General features: G+C 70.7%; 3 protein-coding genes across 5 annotated transcripts; 2 read left to right on the top strand and 1 right to left on the bottom strand.

Annotated features, from left to right (window-relative positions):
* The first annotated feature begins 45 nt into the window (after positions 1 to 45).
* Positions 46 to 4,232, top strand: GPT (glutamic--pyruvic transaminase). 3 transcript variants are annotated; one of them, XM_062187836.1, is made up of 12 exons: positions 46 to 803; positions 1,683 to 1,848; positions 1,931 to 2,020; positions 2,097 to 2,205; positions 2,306 to 2,439; positions 2,538 to 2,781; positions 2,995 to 3,074; positions 3,147 to 3,283; positions 3,362 to 3,536; positions 3,624 to 3,779; positions 3,871 to 3,983; positions 4,051 to 4,232. In XM_062187836.1, the coding sequence occupies exons 2-12, from the start codon at positions 1,687 to 1,689 to the stop codon at positions 4,139 to 4,141; spliced, it is 1,491 nt and encodes a 496-aa protein (XP_062043820.1). In that variant the 5' UTR covers positions 46 to 803; positions 1,683 to 1,686; the 3' UTR covers positions 4,142 to 4,232. The 3 variants fall into 3 exon arrangements, with proteins under 3 accessions (XP_062043820.1, XP_062043822.1, XP_062043819.1); XM_062187838.1 differs by having other exon boundaries at positions 315 to 368; XM_062187835.1 differs by lacking the exon at positions 46 to 803 and adding an exon at positions 824 to 1,313.
* Positions 4,233 to 5,622: 1,390 nt separating this feature from the next.
* Positions 5,623 to 7,314, top strand: MFSD3 (major facilitator superfamily domain containing 3). The gene is made up of 5 exons (XM_062187833.1): positions 5,623 to 6,418; positions 6,493 to 6,640; positions 6,716 to 6,840; positions 6,912 to 7,021; positions 7,097 to 7,314. The coding sequence occupies exons 1-5, from the start codon at positions 5,731 to 5,733 to the stop codon at positions 7,268 to 7,270; spliced, it is 1,245 nt and encodes a 414-aa protein (XP_062043817.1). The 5' UTR covers positions 5,623 to 5,730; the 3' UTR covers positions 7,271 to 7,314.
* RECQL4 (RecQ like helicase 4) lies at positions 7,205 to 12,839 on the bottom strand. The gene is made up of 22 exons (XM_062187832.1): positions 12,756 to 12,839; positions 12,657 to 12,690; positions 12,479 to 12,576; positions 12,184 to 12,369; positions 11,448 to 12,092; positions 11,249 to 11,375; positions 11,046 to 11,144; positions 10,858 to 10,950; positions 10,682 to 10,774; positions 10,473 to 10,579; positions 10,187 to 10,270; positions 9,936 to 10,118; positions 9,672 to 9,851; positions 9,463 to 9,604; positions 9,125 to 9,375; positions 8,766 to 9,057; positions 8,560 to 8,689; positions 8,300 to 8,469; positions 8,047 to 8,227; positions 7,818 to 7,977; positions 7,591 to 7,699; positions 7,205 to 7,501 (listed from the first exon to the last, which is right to left on the bottom strand). Exons 1-22 carry the CDS (start codon positions 12,837 to 12,839, stop codon positions 7,377 to 7,379), a joined length of 3,573 nt encoding a protein of 1,190 aa, XP_062043816.1. The 3' UTR covers positions 7,205 to 7,376.
* Positions 12,840 to 12,923: the final 84 nt, after the last annotated feature.

Genomic DNA, 12,923 nt, shown 5'->3' with positions numbered 1-12,923 from the left:
GGTGCTCGGGGAGGGGGCCCACAGCCCTGGGCAGGAAGCCTCAGCACTCCCTCCCTGAGTCCTGCCTTCTGGAAGGAGCAGGGCGCTCTGGGGGGCCACTCCTTGGGGGCCAAGGCTGAGGGTGGCCATGCCAGGGGCCCGGAGACCCCAGCCTGGAACGGGAGGTGGTTTTCCCAGGACTCCTGGGCCCGAGCCAGAGGGGCAGAGCAGGCACAAGGCTGGCATTGCACACTTCCCTGGGGGAGGGGGCGGGTCCCTCGTCGCTGGCGTGTCGCCCTGGTCCTGGCTGCCAGCTTCCGCCTGGGGTGGGACAGGGGACAGGCAGTTGGCCACTTGGGCTCCGAGCTGGCTGGGCACAGTGTGCCAGGGTGAGAGGGGCCCCTAAGGGGTCTCAAGAGGGAGGGCTGAGGGCACTGCCAGTCCATGTCCATGGCGGTAGCTTTGCACACCCGCCGGTGCCGGGGAGCATGGGTGTGAGCTACTGGCCTCTCCCCCTATCCCCTGCTGGGCACTGACTGGGTCAGCCCAGTGTCCTGAGGGCCCGCCCTTCTCCTGGCACAGTGGTTGGAGAGCTGCTGTCCTTAGGTCTGGGGGAGGGCCAGGAGCTGGCTGCCGGTTAAATTTAGTGTGTGGGGCGGTCCAGCTGCCCAAGGTCCACCTGCCTTGCGGCTGCCACTTGGGCCGCACTGCCAGGAGGCGGGCAGGGGCTGGCTCTGCCTGGGCCAGGCCACGTTAACCTGTGCTCCAGCCCGAGGGCCAGGTCTGCACGGGGAGGCTGTGGCGGCAGGGAGGAAAGGTGCAAGGTGAGAGACAGGTGGGCCAGCCCCGCAGGGAGGGATCCTGACGGCCTCTCTGCGCCGGCTCCGGGCGCCGGCCTCCTGACCCTGCTGACCCTCCTGTCAGGCGCCTGGCTGTGCCATCCTGGCTGTGCCCCTGGGCCTGTGGAGGTGGGGCTTCGAGGACCTATCCCGACAGGCTTCCTGCGCTCTCCACCAATCAGGGGCAGGAGAAGGGAAACTTGGGTCACCTCTGGCCCCGGGTGTGGCCCAAGGGCAGCCCGGCTGGTGGCTGGTGAAAGGGCAGCCCCAGGGTGGAGGGCCCCCGGCGCTACCAACCCTTGCCGTGCTGACTGGGGGACCAAGGTCCAACCTTGTGCTCCCGCGGCCTCTGCCGTGGCTGCCAGCTCCGCACCCCCTCCCCCAGTGCCCCCCAGGATTCCTAAGGCTTGGCTCAGTTACCTAGGAGACGGGTCTGCTGGCCCGAGCAAAGATGGGGTTGCCAAGAGGACTAGGCCTTGGCCGGGCCCTGCTGGGGTAAACTTCCATCCTCCCTGGACCCGCTGGGCCCGGCCCCCACCCCTCAGCTGTGGCTCCTCGGCTGTCCCTACCCCCTATGTGGGTCTCCTGCTCCCCTGCCCCGGGGATGCGGGGCGGGCACTGGGCCTGGCGCCAAGCCCCGCCTGCCGCCTCACCCACTCCCTCTGGCTCCCTGGGGCAGAACTGCGCCCTGACGGATGGGGCGGGGCCGGGCAGCCCCAGCCCCTTCAGCCGGGCTCCAGCAGAGTGGGCGCCCCTGCCAGGCTCCACCCTCCCAGTCCTGGCCTGCGGAGCCTGGCAGCCGCCACTCTACCCACTTCTTGGTCCTGCCGCCTTCTGAGCTGCCTCCCCACCTGGTCTGAGCAGGACCATGGCCTTGAGAGCAGGTGACCAGAGCAAGGCCGCAAGATGCGGGCTGAAGGAGAAGGTGCTGACGCTGGACACCATGAACCCCTGTGTGCGGAAGGTGGAGTACGCCGTGCGCGGCCCCATAGTGCTGCGCGCCTTGGAGCTGGAGCAGGAGCTGCGCCAGGTACGGTCCTGCGGGCTGCGCCTGCGCACCAGGGTCGGCGCACGGGGCTGTGGGGCCCGACCTGCCTGCTCCCCACTCCTAGGGTGTGAAGAAGCCCTTCACCGAGGTGATCCGCGCCAACATCGGCGACGCGCAGGCCATGGGTCAGAAACCCATCACCTTCCTGCGCCAGGTGAGGCTGCTGTGTGGCCGCTGCCCCCGGCCGCCTGCCCCTCCCCGTGCCCCGCGCTCAGCGCCTGTCCTCCCAGGTGCTGGCCCTGTGCGTCAACCCCGACCTCCTGAGCAGCCCGGACTTCCCCGCTGACGCCAAGAGGAGGGCAGAGCGCATCCTGCAGGCGTGCGGGGGCCACAGCCTGGGTGAGGGCTGGTGCCGCACGGAGGTCTGGGCGGGCAGGTTGCAGGGGGCTCGGCCGCCCTCACAGGCCTCTGTCTGCGTCTCGCCCCGGCCCCGGTCCAGGAGCCTACAGCATCAGCTCCGGCATCCAGCTGATCCGCGAGGACGTGGCCCGGTACATCGAGAGGCGCGATGGAGGGATCCCCGCCGACCCCGGCAACATCTTCCTGTCCACGGGCGCCAGCGACGCCATTGTGGTGGGTCAGGCCAGGGGGGACACGCGCATGGCCGACCCGGGGCAGGGCGTGGGTGCGGCCCGGGGCCCGCCAACCCCGCCTTCTCCCTGTGCCCGCAGACGGTGCTGAAGTTGCTGGTGGCCGGCGAGGGCCGCACGCGCACGGGCGTGCTCATCCCCATCCCACAGTACCCGCTCTACTCGGCCGCGCTGGCCGAGCTGAACGCGGTGCAGGTGGACTACTACCTGGACGAGGAGCGCGCCTGGGCGCTCGACGTGGCCGAGCTGCGGCGCGCGCTGCGCCAGGCTCGTGACCACTGCTGCCCGCGCGCGCTCTGCGTCATCAACCCCGGCAACCCCACCGGTGCGCCGCCCTCCCCTACATGCGCCCGGCCCCGCCCTGCACGCCCCCGCCCGGCCTCGCCCCGCCCGCCGTGACGTGCTCCCTGCCAGGCCTCGCCGCCTCCGCCACCCCTACGTGCGCCCTGCCCCGCACGCCCAGTCTCTCCTCGCCCCGGCCCGGCCCCGATGTGCGCCCTGGGCTGACCCTGCGCGCGATGTTTTCCCCGCACCCCAGGGCAGGTGCAGACCCGCGAATGCATCGAGGCGGTGATCCGCTTCGCCTTCGAGGAGCGGCTCTTCCTGATGGCTGATGAGGTGCGGGTGGCGGCGAGAGCCCCGGGGAGGGTGGGCTGGCTGCGGCCCCGCGTGACGCCTGCCGCCCCGCAGGTGTACCAGGACAACGTGTACGCCGAGGGCTCGCAGTTCCACTCCTTCAAGAAGGTGCTGGCGGAGCTGGGGCCGCCGTACGCGACGCAGCAGGAGCTCGCCTCCTTCCACTCGGCCTCCAAGGGCTACATGGGCGAGTGCGTGCGGGCCCGCCGGGGGTGTGGGCCGCGCCCCGGCTCAGCTGCCCTCCTCGACGCCCGCCCTCTCCCCCGCAGGTGCGGGTTCCGCGGTGGCTACGTCGAGGTGGTGAACATGGATCCCGCAGTCCAGCAGCAAATGCTGAAGCTCATGAGCGTGCGGCTGTGCCCCCCGGTGCCTGGCCAGGCCTTGCTGGACATGGTGGTCAGCCCGCCTGAGCCCTCCGACCCCTCCTTCGCGCAGTTCCAGGCGGTGAGCGGACGGGGCAGCAGGCGGGGATCGGGAAGACGCCGCGCCCCCGGCCTGCTGCGCTGACTGCGCGTCCCTCCGCGGCCGCAGGAAAAGCAGGCTGTGCTGGCCGAGCTGGCGGCCAAGGCCAAGCTCACTGAACAGGTCTTCAACCAGGCTCCGGGCATCCGCTGCAACCCGGTGCAGGGCGCCATGTACTCTTTCCCGCGCATGCAGCTGCCCCCGCGCGCCGTGCAGCGCGCCCAGGTGGGCCGGGGCCGGGCAGGGGCGGGGCTGGGCGCGCGGGGGGGGGGGGGGAGGCCGGGGCCCTGCCCCTGACCCGCGCTGGCCTCCGCAGGAGCTGGGCGTGGCCCCCGACATGTTCTTCTGCCTGCGCCTGCTGGAGGAGACCGGTATCTGCGTGGTGCCTGGGAGCGGCTTCGGGCAGCGCGAAGGCACCTACCACTTCCGGTGAGGCCCTGACCATCTCCCCCCCCCCCGCCCCGCCCCGCCCCGCCACTGACGCCGCCCCTTTCAGGATGACCATCCTGCCCCCCATGGACAAGCTGCGGCTGCTGCTGGAGAGGCTGAGCCAGTTCTACGCCAAGTTCACGCGGGAGTACTCCTGAGGGGCCCTGGCCGCGCTGGCCGGCGGGGGCTGGGCCCCTCTCCTGTGGGTCCCCAATAAAGCACGCGGCAGCCTGCCCTTCGGAAGCTGTGTGCACGGCTCCGCCTTGTCCATCCTGCCTGTCTCCATCCCGCCGGCGGCCACCTGCCCTCCTGGGCTGGGTCTCCATCGTGGCCTCACATGGAAACAAGATACCCAGTGAGGGGTGCACAGGCAGTGCAAGACCCCCAGGCAGCCACAGCCATTTCCTGAGAGAGATGCAGGTGTGCCGGCCTCACGCCTGCACCTGCACCACGGGTGCCCCGCCTCATGTGTCACGCCTCTATCACACCTGCACCATGTGTGCCCATGTCTACCTCATGTCTCCTGTTCGTGCCTCAACCCCAGCTGGACAGGGCGGCCAACCTGACAGGGACTTGACTTGCCTATATATATATATATATATTTTTTTTTTTTTTTTGACAGGCAGAGTGGACAGTGAGAGAGAGAGAGACAGAGAGAAAGGTCTTCCTTTTCTGTTAGTTCACCCCCCAGTGGCCGCTACGGCTGGCGCCCCGTGCTGATCCAAAGCCAGGAGCCAGGTGCTTCTCCTGGTCTCCCACGCGGGTGCAGGGCCCAAGAGAGCTGGACTGGAAGAGGAGCAACTGGGACAGAATCCGGCGCCCAATATATATATATTTTTGAAAGGTAGAATTACAGAGAGGGAGACAAAAGTCTTCTGTTCCCTTGTTCACCCCCCAATGGCCGCAATGGCTGGAGTTGGGCTGATCCAAAGCCAGCGCTCCATCTGGGTCTCCCATGTGGCTGCAGGCCCACCCCCCCGCACTGGGGCCGTCTTCACGGCTTTCCCATGTGCATCAGCAGGGAGCTGGATCCGAAGTGGAACAGCTGGGACTTGAACCAACGTCCATGTGGGATAAGGAGCTGCAGGCAGCGGCTTCGCTGGCAACACAGCGTCAGCCCCTTGGCTTGCCTCTTAACTAGAATAGCGGTGGGCCCCACCTGGGGAGGCGGCAGGGGGAGCCCCCCCAGCATCTGAGCAAGCTTGTCTAGGGGAGGGGCAGGCCTGGGGACACGGGTGGGGGCCTACTGTGTGCAGGGAGGGCACGTGGGCCAAGGACACGCCCAGACAGGAGACCTGGTCAGCGCTCCAGCGGGGGTGGGGGTGGTGCTGGGCTCCACCGCCCGGGCAGCAGAGGCTGCAGGGGTGCCCCGTCGGCTGGGCTGGCCAGGCGCGTCCGGCCTTGCCGCGGGACACAGCAGAGCGCCGTGGGCAGCACCCGCACCTTTCCCGCAGACGCCTCCCGTCCCTGTGACCACTGCCTCCGGGAGGGGCTGGGCCGCCGACTCCTCGGGCTGCGGCGGGCAGGGACACGATTAGGCCCTCCGGGCGGACCGTGCAGGGCCTTCGCGCACGCGGGCTGGGCGGCCCCGCCCCCAGCCGCTTCCGGAAGCCGCGCAAGGCTTGCTGGGAGTCGCAGGCGCGCTGTCCCGAAAGCCGGCTCGTGTCCTTCCGGTCCCCGACGCCCCCCGCCCCAGCCCAGCCCCGCTGCAGGTGTGACCGACCAAGCCGATGGGCTCGGCCCGACCATGCGGGGGAAGCTGCTGCTTCTGGCCGGTCTCTACCTGGTGCAGGGGCTGCCCTACGGGCTCCAGTCCGGCCTGCTGCCCATCCTGCTGCGGGCCCGCGGCCTGTCGCTGACGCGCGTGGGGCTGGCCAAGGCGCTGTACGCACCGTGGCTGTTCAAGCTGGCGTGGGCCCCGCTGGTGGACAGGCGGGGCTCCCCGCGGGCCTGGCTGGCGCTCAGCACGGCCGCCCTGGGCCTGGTGTGTGGGCTGCTGGCCGCCCTGCCTCCTGCCCAAGACGGCCAGGCCGCGATGCCCATCCCCGTGGCCGGGCTGCTGCTGTTACTGAACCTGGCTGCGGCGGTGCAGGACGTGGCCCTGGACACACTGGCCGTGCAGCTCCTGGAGCCCACGGAGCTGGGGCCCGGCAACACCGTGCAGGTGGTCGCCTACAAGCTGGGGGCGGCACTGGCGGGGGGAGGGCTGCTCGCCCTCCTGCCCACACTGTCCTGGCCGCGGCTCTTTCTGCTCCTGGCCGCCACCTACTGGCTGGCCGCTGCCCTGGCATGGGCCGCCCCAGCCATCCGCCCGCGGCCGCCGCCTCAGCTCTCAGAGCCACACCCCCCCGGGAAAGCCGCCCACCTCCTGCAGGGCTTGCTGGCTGTGCCTGGGACCGTGTGGACAGCAGGCTTTGTGTCCACCTACAAGCTGGGTGAGTGAGGCCTCAAGTCAGGCGGCAGGGCTCCCTGTGCGGCGCGGGCTGCTGCAGCTCAGGGTCTCCCGCAGGTGAGCAGGGCGCCGGCAGCCTGCTCCCCCTCCTCCTGCTGGACCGCGGCGCCTCCGCCCCCGAGCTGGGGCTCTGGAACGGCGTGGGCGCCGTGGCCTGCTCCATCGTTGGCTCTGCCCTGGCCGGGGCCCTGCTAGCCAGACACTGGTGAGAGCCCTGGACAGCCCCCCCACTCCCTCCACTTGCTCCCCCCCCCACTGGCTCCATGCCCCCCCATCCCAGGCGGCCACTGTCCCTGCTGAGGTCACTGCTGCGGCTCCGCCTCGCGGGCCTGGCCTGCCAGACCGTCCTGCTCTTCCACTTGGACTCCCCAGATGCCAGCGTGGGCCCTGCCTCCGTCCTGAGAGGTACGGGGCTGGCCTCGGGGAGGGAGGGCACGGAGCCTGGGGCCCTGTGACCAGTCCCCCCCCCCCCCCAGGTGCAGCCGTGCTGAGTCTCTGCCTGCAGCACTTCCTGGGAGGCCTGGTCACCACCGTGACCTTCACCGTGATGATGCGCTGCAGCCAGCTGGCGCCCAGGGCCCTGCAGGTGAGGGCGTGAGGTGGGGGTGCCCGGGGCCGCTGGCTGGGCCGCTGTGCAGGCTCTGACCCGCCCCCACCACAGGCCACGCACTACAGCCTCCTGGCCACGCTGGAGCTGCTGGGGAAGCTGCTGCTGGGGGCCCTGTCTGGAGCCCTGGCCGACGGCCTGGGCCTGCGGCTCTGCTTCTCTCTGCTGCTCGCGCTGTCCGCCCTGCCCCTGCTGGACCTTGGCCTGGCACCCAGCTCTCTGGCCTGAGCCAATAAAGCAGAGCGTGCCGCGGCCCGAGTGCTGTGTCTGGACGTGTTGGGTGCTTTTTATTCTGCACTTTGCAGCCTGCCTCCCCCCCCCCCCCCCCCGGCAGTCAGCGGCATGGCAGCAGGAGCTCCTCTGTGGCCAGGCGGATCAGCCCGTGGAAGTTCAGGTGCAAATACTTCCTCCAGAAGCGCTGGTCCCGCCCATACACCTGGGCTGGGTAGCAGGGGCTTCCTGCGGGGGAGGAGCGCGGAGCCTGAGCCCCCGAGCCAGCCCCAGCTCCGGCCCAGCCCCCCCGGCCCTAGGCTGCCTTGCGTCCTCACCGATGCCGTGGAAGATGCGGGCCAGGGCCCTGCCCGAGAACCTTTCCTCTGGTCGCAGGGACAGGAGCAGGCGGATGTCGCGGCGGACCTGGTCTTCCCAGTCCTGCAGCTGCGGGAGGGCGGGCGGGCACGTCAGTCTCCTGAGGTCCCCTGGCACCGTGGCTCACACAGCCAAGGCCCAGGGTGGCCTGGGAACCTGCAGCCAGGCTCACCCAGTCTGGACTCACTCTGGCCTGCCCCAGCTCCGGCACCTGCTGGTCCTCTAGCCCCAGCTCCTCGGCCCCTCCTCCTTCTTCCTCGAAGTAGCGGCCGAGCAGGGCCTTGAGCCGAGCGCTGCGCTCCTCGTCCGCCTGCTCCAGGCAGGGCCCGCAGCTGGGGAAGGCCACGCTGCAGAGACAAGCCTGTCAGAACCGGGCTCCGCAGATGGTCCGTCCCCAGCTCTGGCCATTCTCCCACCTGCGAAAGGCCTGGAAGGTCTGGCACAGACGAGCCAGGGCCCTGCGCTCACGGGCCTGCACGCAGTCATACAGGAAGTCGCAGATCTGGTCCATGTCCTCGGCCCTCAGGTCCCCGGGGCTCCGCAGGTGGAAGGCCGGCTCCTTGAACTCCACCAGCACACCTGTGCCCCTGGGCGCACCTGCCACAAAGTCCATCAGTCCCAAGCTGGCAGCCAGCAGGGCCTGGGCTGGGCTGGGGGGGCTGGGCTCACCTCTCCTGGACTCTGGGTCCCACTGCAGCTGGCGGAGAGCCCGCTGCACAGAGACCACCTCCCAGCCGCTCGCGTCCACCAGCTCCAGCATGTCCAACTCCACAGAACTGCGGCTGTGCCTTGGGTCCTCAGGTGACCACTGGGCGAAGTGTGCAGCCAGAGGGGGACACCTGTGCCCGGGGTGGGGGGTGGGAACACACATAAGACCAGCAACCCCTTCCTCTGTCCCCGTCCCCAGCCTTGGGGGGGGGGGTGCTCACCTATGGGCGAGGGCCTGGAGCTGAGCGGGGCCCCCAGGGCAGCGCAGATGGCAGCGGGCGTGGGCGGCAGGCAGCAGCTCCAGCCAGTGCCGAGGGTGCAGCTCCAGGTAACACAGCAGAGTCTCTATGGCTAGGGCCAGAGCAGGGCTCAGGGCACACAGGACGGGGCCCTCCTCACACCCCAGGCCCTCCTCCGGGTTCCTCACCCTCCTCCGGCATGTCCAGCGCCTGCACTGTCTGCTGTGCTGGGAGCAGCCGCTCGTGACCAGAGCAGGCTCTCCTGCTGGACGCGGGGGCTGCCTGCTGGCCGTGGTGCCGCTGGGCCTCCTGGGAAGGGGGGTCTGCCGCGGGCCTCTCGCTGCTCACACCTCCCTCCTGGGCTGGGAGCGGCCGGGAGCAGGTGCAGGGCGCAAATGCCCGCTGCACGAGCTTCTTCACGGCCAGGAAGTCCGTGCCGTCGGCGTGCACGTGTCTGCGCAGCTCCCGTAGGTCTTCGCCCTGCACGGCACAGTCGTGAGGAACGGCCAGGGTGGCGGACACCCCCGCAGCCAGGAGGGGGACCAACCTGGGGCTGCAGGAAGAGGTGGCAGTGGGCAGGCTGCCCGTCACGCCCAGCCCGGCCCACGGCCTGCACGTAGCTCTCGATGCTCGGGGGCAGCCCCAGGTGCAGCACGGCCCGCACATCCGGCCGGTCCAGCCCCATCCCGAAGGCCACCGTGGCCACCACCACGCGCAGCTGGCCCTGCATGAATGCCCGCTGCACGCGCCGCCGCTCCTGGCTCAGCATGCCAGCGTGGTAGGCCTGGGCCACAGCCTCTGGAGAAGGCAGACAGGCAGCCGATGGCACGAAGGCACTGGGGCCCAGGCTGAGTCCACAGGGGCGCTGGCCCTGCCACGCCTCACCTGCGGGCCCCAGACCCCGAGCCCCAGGCAGGCAGGTGCGCAGGAGCGCGGCGATCCGCTCCGTGTCCTCGCGCCGGATGCAGTAAACGATGACGGAATCCAGTGCCCGGAAGCGGTCACCCTGCAGCAGCGTCACCACAGCCTGCCAAGCAGCAGCGTCAGAGCGGCCGCCTGCAGGGCCCCGGGCCCCCGGGGCTGTGCACACCCACCTGCTCGGGGTCCCTGTCCATGGACACGGAGAGATGCAGGTTGGGGGGGATGGCAGCTGGCCCGCCGAGGCCCAGCTCCTCAGCTACGCCCAGGTGCTGGGCCACGTCACGGGCAGTGCTACGTGTGGCGGTGGCTGTGAGGCCCAGGAAACAGCGCACGCCCATGCGTTCCCGAAGCACCTGTGCCAGAAGTGGGTGGAGGCGAGGTCACTGAGCCTGGGGGGCCCTGGCCCGCTCACCCACTCGGACCCGTACGCGGCTCACCTTGCAGACACGCAGGTAGCAGGGCCGGAAGTTGTGAGACCACTGAGACAGGCAGTGAGCCTCGTCGATGCAGGCGAAGGCCACGGGAGGCAGCTGGGCGGCCAGGGGGAGGCCGGCAGGGCCCCCGGCCCCCACCAGTGCCTCGGGGGACAGCATCAGCACGTGTACCTGGGCTGCGCGCACCTGAAGCCGACACAGTCAGGGCGCGACCCGGGTGCCTGCCCACCGCTCCCCTTCCACGAGGCGCCTACCTTTTGCAGGACAGCCTCGCGCTGCTTTCTGGTCATGCCCGAGTGGAGGCAGGCTGCCCTGAGACACGGGGGCAGGCCTGACACCTGCAGACGGGGGCACAAGGCTCTCACGGGCCCCCCCGTCCTCCCAGAACTGCCTTGGGGACAGCACTGCTCCCTGGGGGGTGGACTCCCACAGGGCCAAGGACAGCTGGGAACCTTGCAGCTCCTGTTTGGGGGGTGTGGTTTTGGAGAGGAGTAGCAGCCCCTCGATGGCAACATGTGCTGAGGGGTGTGGCTCACACACCTGGTCATCCATGAGTGACAGCAGGGGAGAGACCACCAGGGTGAGGCAGGGACTACGCCGGGCGAACAGCAGGGCCGGGAGCTGGTAGCACAGGGACTTGCCGGCCCCTGTGGGCAGCACCAGCAGGGTGGAGATGCCTGGGCAGACGACGCCAGCAGTGAGGCTGCCGGCCTGAGCCCCTGCCCCCAGCTGCCCGTGACCGTGCTCACCAGACAGGATCCGCATGACAGCACGCTCCTGCCCAGGGCGGAAGGCTCGGTGACCAAGCTCCTCCAGGGCCTGGAACACCTCAGCCGGCGTCTCTGTGGATATGCATGCTGGTCACCACAACCCGCTTCGCCCCTGCTCCTCGGGAGGGGCTCTGGGGCAGGGGACGCGTGCTTACCGGCCACCTGCCCCGAGGGCCCCAGGGGGTAGAGTGGCAGCACGGCGGGAGGCACCTGCGGCTCAGGCTCCATAGGTCGTGCGTCCTCATCACCTGGGAGCCACACAGGAGGGGGCTGTGTCGTTGTGTGGGAGACCCCCCGATGGGCTGAGGTCACTCCAGTCACTGAGCACAGCTGCCTCACCCACCTGGGAGCGGGCACTGGGCAGCGCGAGTCCTCTGGGCCACTTCCTCCAAAGTGAGAGTGGGCGGGACTTCCTCCTTCCCCTGGAGGGCTGGGGTAGGGCCTGTGCCAGGTGGGGACCTGTAGGGCCTTTGGCTTGGGCCGCAAGTGCCCCCCAAAGCGGCACCGAGTGTCGGCCCAACTCGCCCCCCAGTGTCGAGGCCTCACCTGGCTGGGGGCACTGAGACATCCAGTGGCCGAACTGCCCACACCGGAAGCAGGAGTCCTTGGCTGTGGAGCTGGGCCTCCCCCCACCAAAACATTCCCCTTTCTTCAGCCACTTCTGCTTCCGAGCCTGGAGAGGGCCAGCAGGGAGGTCACAGTGGGGAGACACGGGGCGAGGGGACGCCCGCCCTGCCCGGCTCACCTGCTCGCGCAGGCTCCTGCCGCGGAGGGCTGCGCCCCGCACGTAGCGCTTCCGCTTCATGCTGAGCCGGACGTAGTTGCCTCTGTCCAGGACACCCGGCCTGGGGGGGCCCTGTGGGGCGGCCGTGCCCTCTGCCTCCCCTGTCCAGGCTGCTGCGGCCCCGGCCCCCTCAGAGCAGGGCCCCCCTTGACAGCCGCCCTGCTGGGCCTGGGCCGCCCCACCCCCAGGCTCCTCACTCTGGCTTCCGCCCTCGCTGGGCCGGGGGCTGCCTGTGTCAGCCTGGGCCGTCTGCGGGGCTGCAGCCTCTGGCCCCCATGAAGGTGCCTCAGAGGCAGCGCTGGGGTCAGGGCCAGCCTGCTGGCCCGAGGTCAGAGCTTGCAGGCCAGGCCTGCAGCCCTCGGGGGCCCCCTGGGGATCTGGGCCCCCACTGTGGCACCGCTGCAGCCAGCCAGGGTCCAGGGAGCCCAGCCGCAGCCTCAGAGACGTCCGAAGCTGCTGCAGCCGGCCTGGCCCTGCCCGGGGAGGCTCCACGCCGACTTCCTCTGGAGATGCGGGGGCAGCTGCTGGGCCAGGCAGCCGCGGCGCAGGCTCGTCAGGGCTGGATTTTGGTGGAGGCCGGAGTCTGCGGCCAGGGGCGGGCCCAGCCTGGGGGAGGGAGGATGGACGATAAGCAGGCCTTCGGTGGGCCCCTAACAGCCAGGCAGGGCCGCAAGCCCCGTGCAGGAGATGCGCCCACCTGTGAGAGCTGGGAGGGAGGCTGCCCCTGGCCACCGGGCCGGCCCATCTCGCCCCTCAGCTGCAGGTTGGTCTTGAGCCTCTTCCCGTAGTCCTGCCCAGGCTCCTGGCTCCGCCCTGGGGCAGGCTGGGAGCCCCGGGCCACAGCCCGATTCAGCTGGGGGCCCCAGCAGCTGGACTCCGGGGCCTGCAGGAGGAGACAGGGGCGCGGGGCAGGGGAAGGGCCGGCTGGCGTGGGGGCCGCGGTTCCGTGTCCCAGGGGCCGACAGGGAGGCCGGGCGGCGGGGCTTGGGTACCTCCTCGGCCGCCGCAGGGGGCGACTGCGCGGAAGTGCGGGCCTCGCCGCCGGCCTGGCTCTGGGCCTTCTTCAAGACGCGGTACCGCCTGTAGAGCGCTGCACGGGCGGGCCGGGGCCGAGGTTAGGGTGCGGCGCGGGCCCCCCAGCGGCCCCGCCGCCCCCGGCGCCCCGCTCACCGCGGATCTCCTCGGACGCCGCCGCCACGTCCTCCTGCGGGAGAAGCGCGTCAGCCACGGCGTGGCGCCCGCAGCCCCAGGCCCCTCGGCGACCCGCACCTGGCCGGGCCGCCGCCCGTGCTGCCGCCAGAAGGCGCGCTCCCACGCCTGCAGCCGCGTCCGCACCCCCTGCAGCCCCTCCATGGCGCGCGCCGCCCGGGCCGCCGCGCCCCGCGAATCTCCCGCGGCCAGGGCGACATCCGGCCGCCGGCCAATGGGGGCGCGCGG

Source organism: Lepus europaeus, chromosome 4 (genome assembly GCF_033115175.1).
Source record: "Lepus europaeus isolate LE1 chromosome 4, mLepTim1.pri, whole genome shotgun sequence".
Classification (NCBI taxonomy): domain Eukaryota; kingdom Metazoa; phylum Chordata; class Mammalia; order Lagomorpha; family Leporidae; genus Lepus; species Lepus europaeus.
This window is presented reverse-complemented; position numbering and strand designations above follow the sequence as displayed.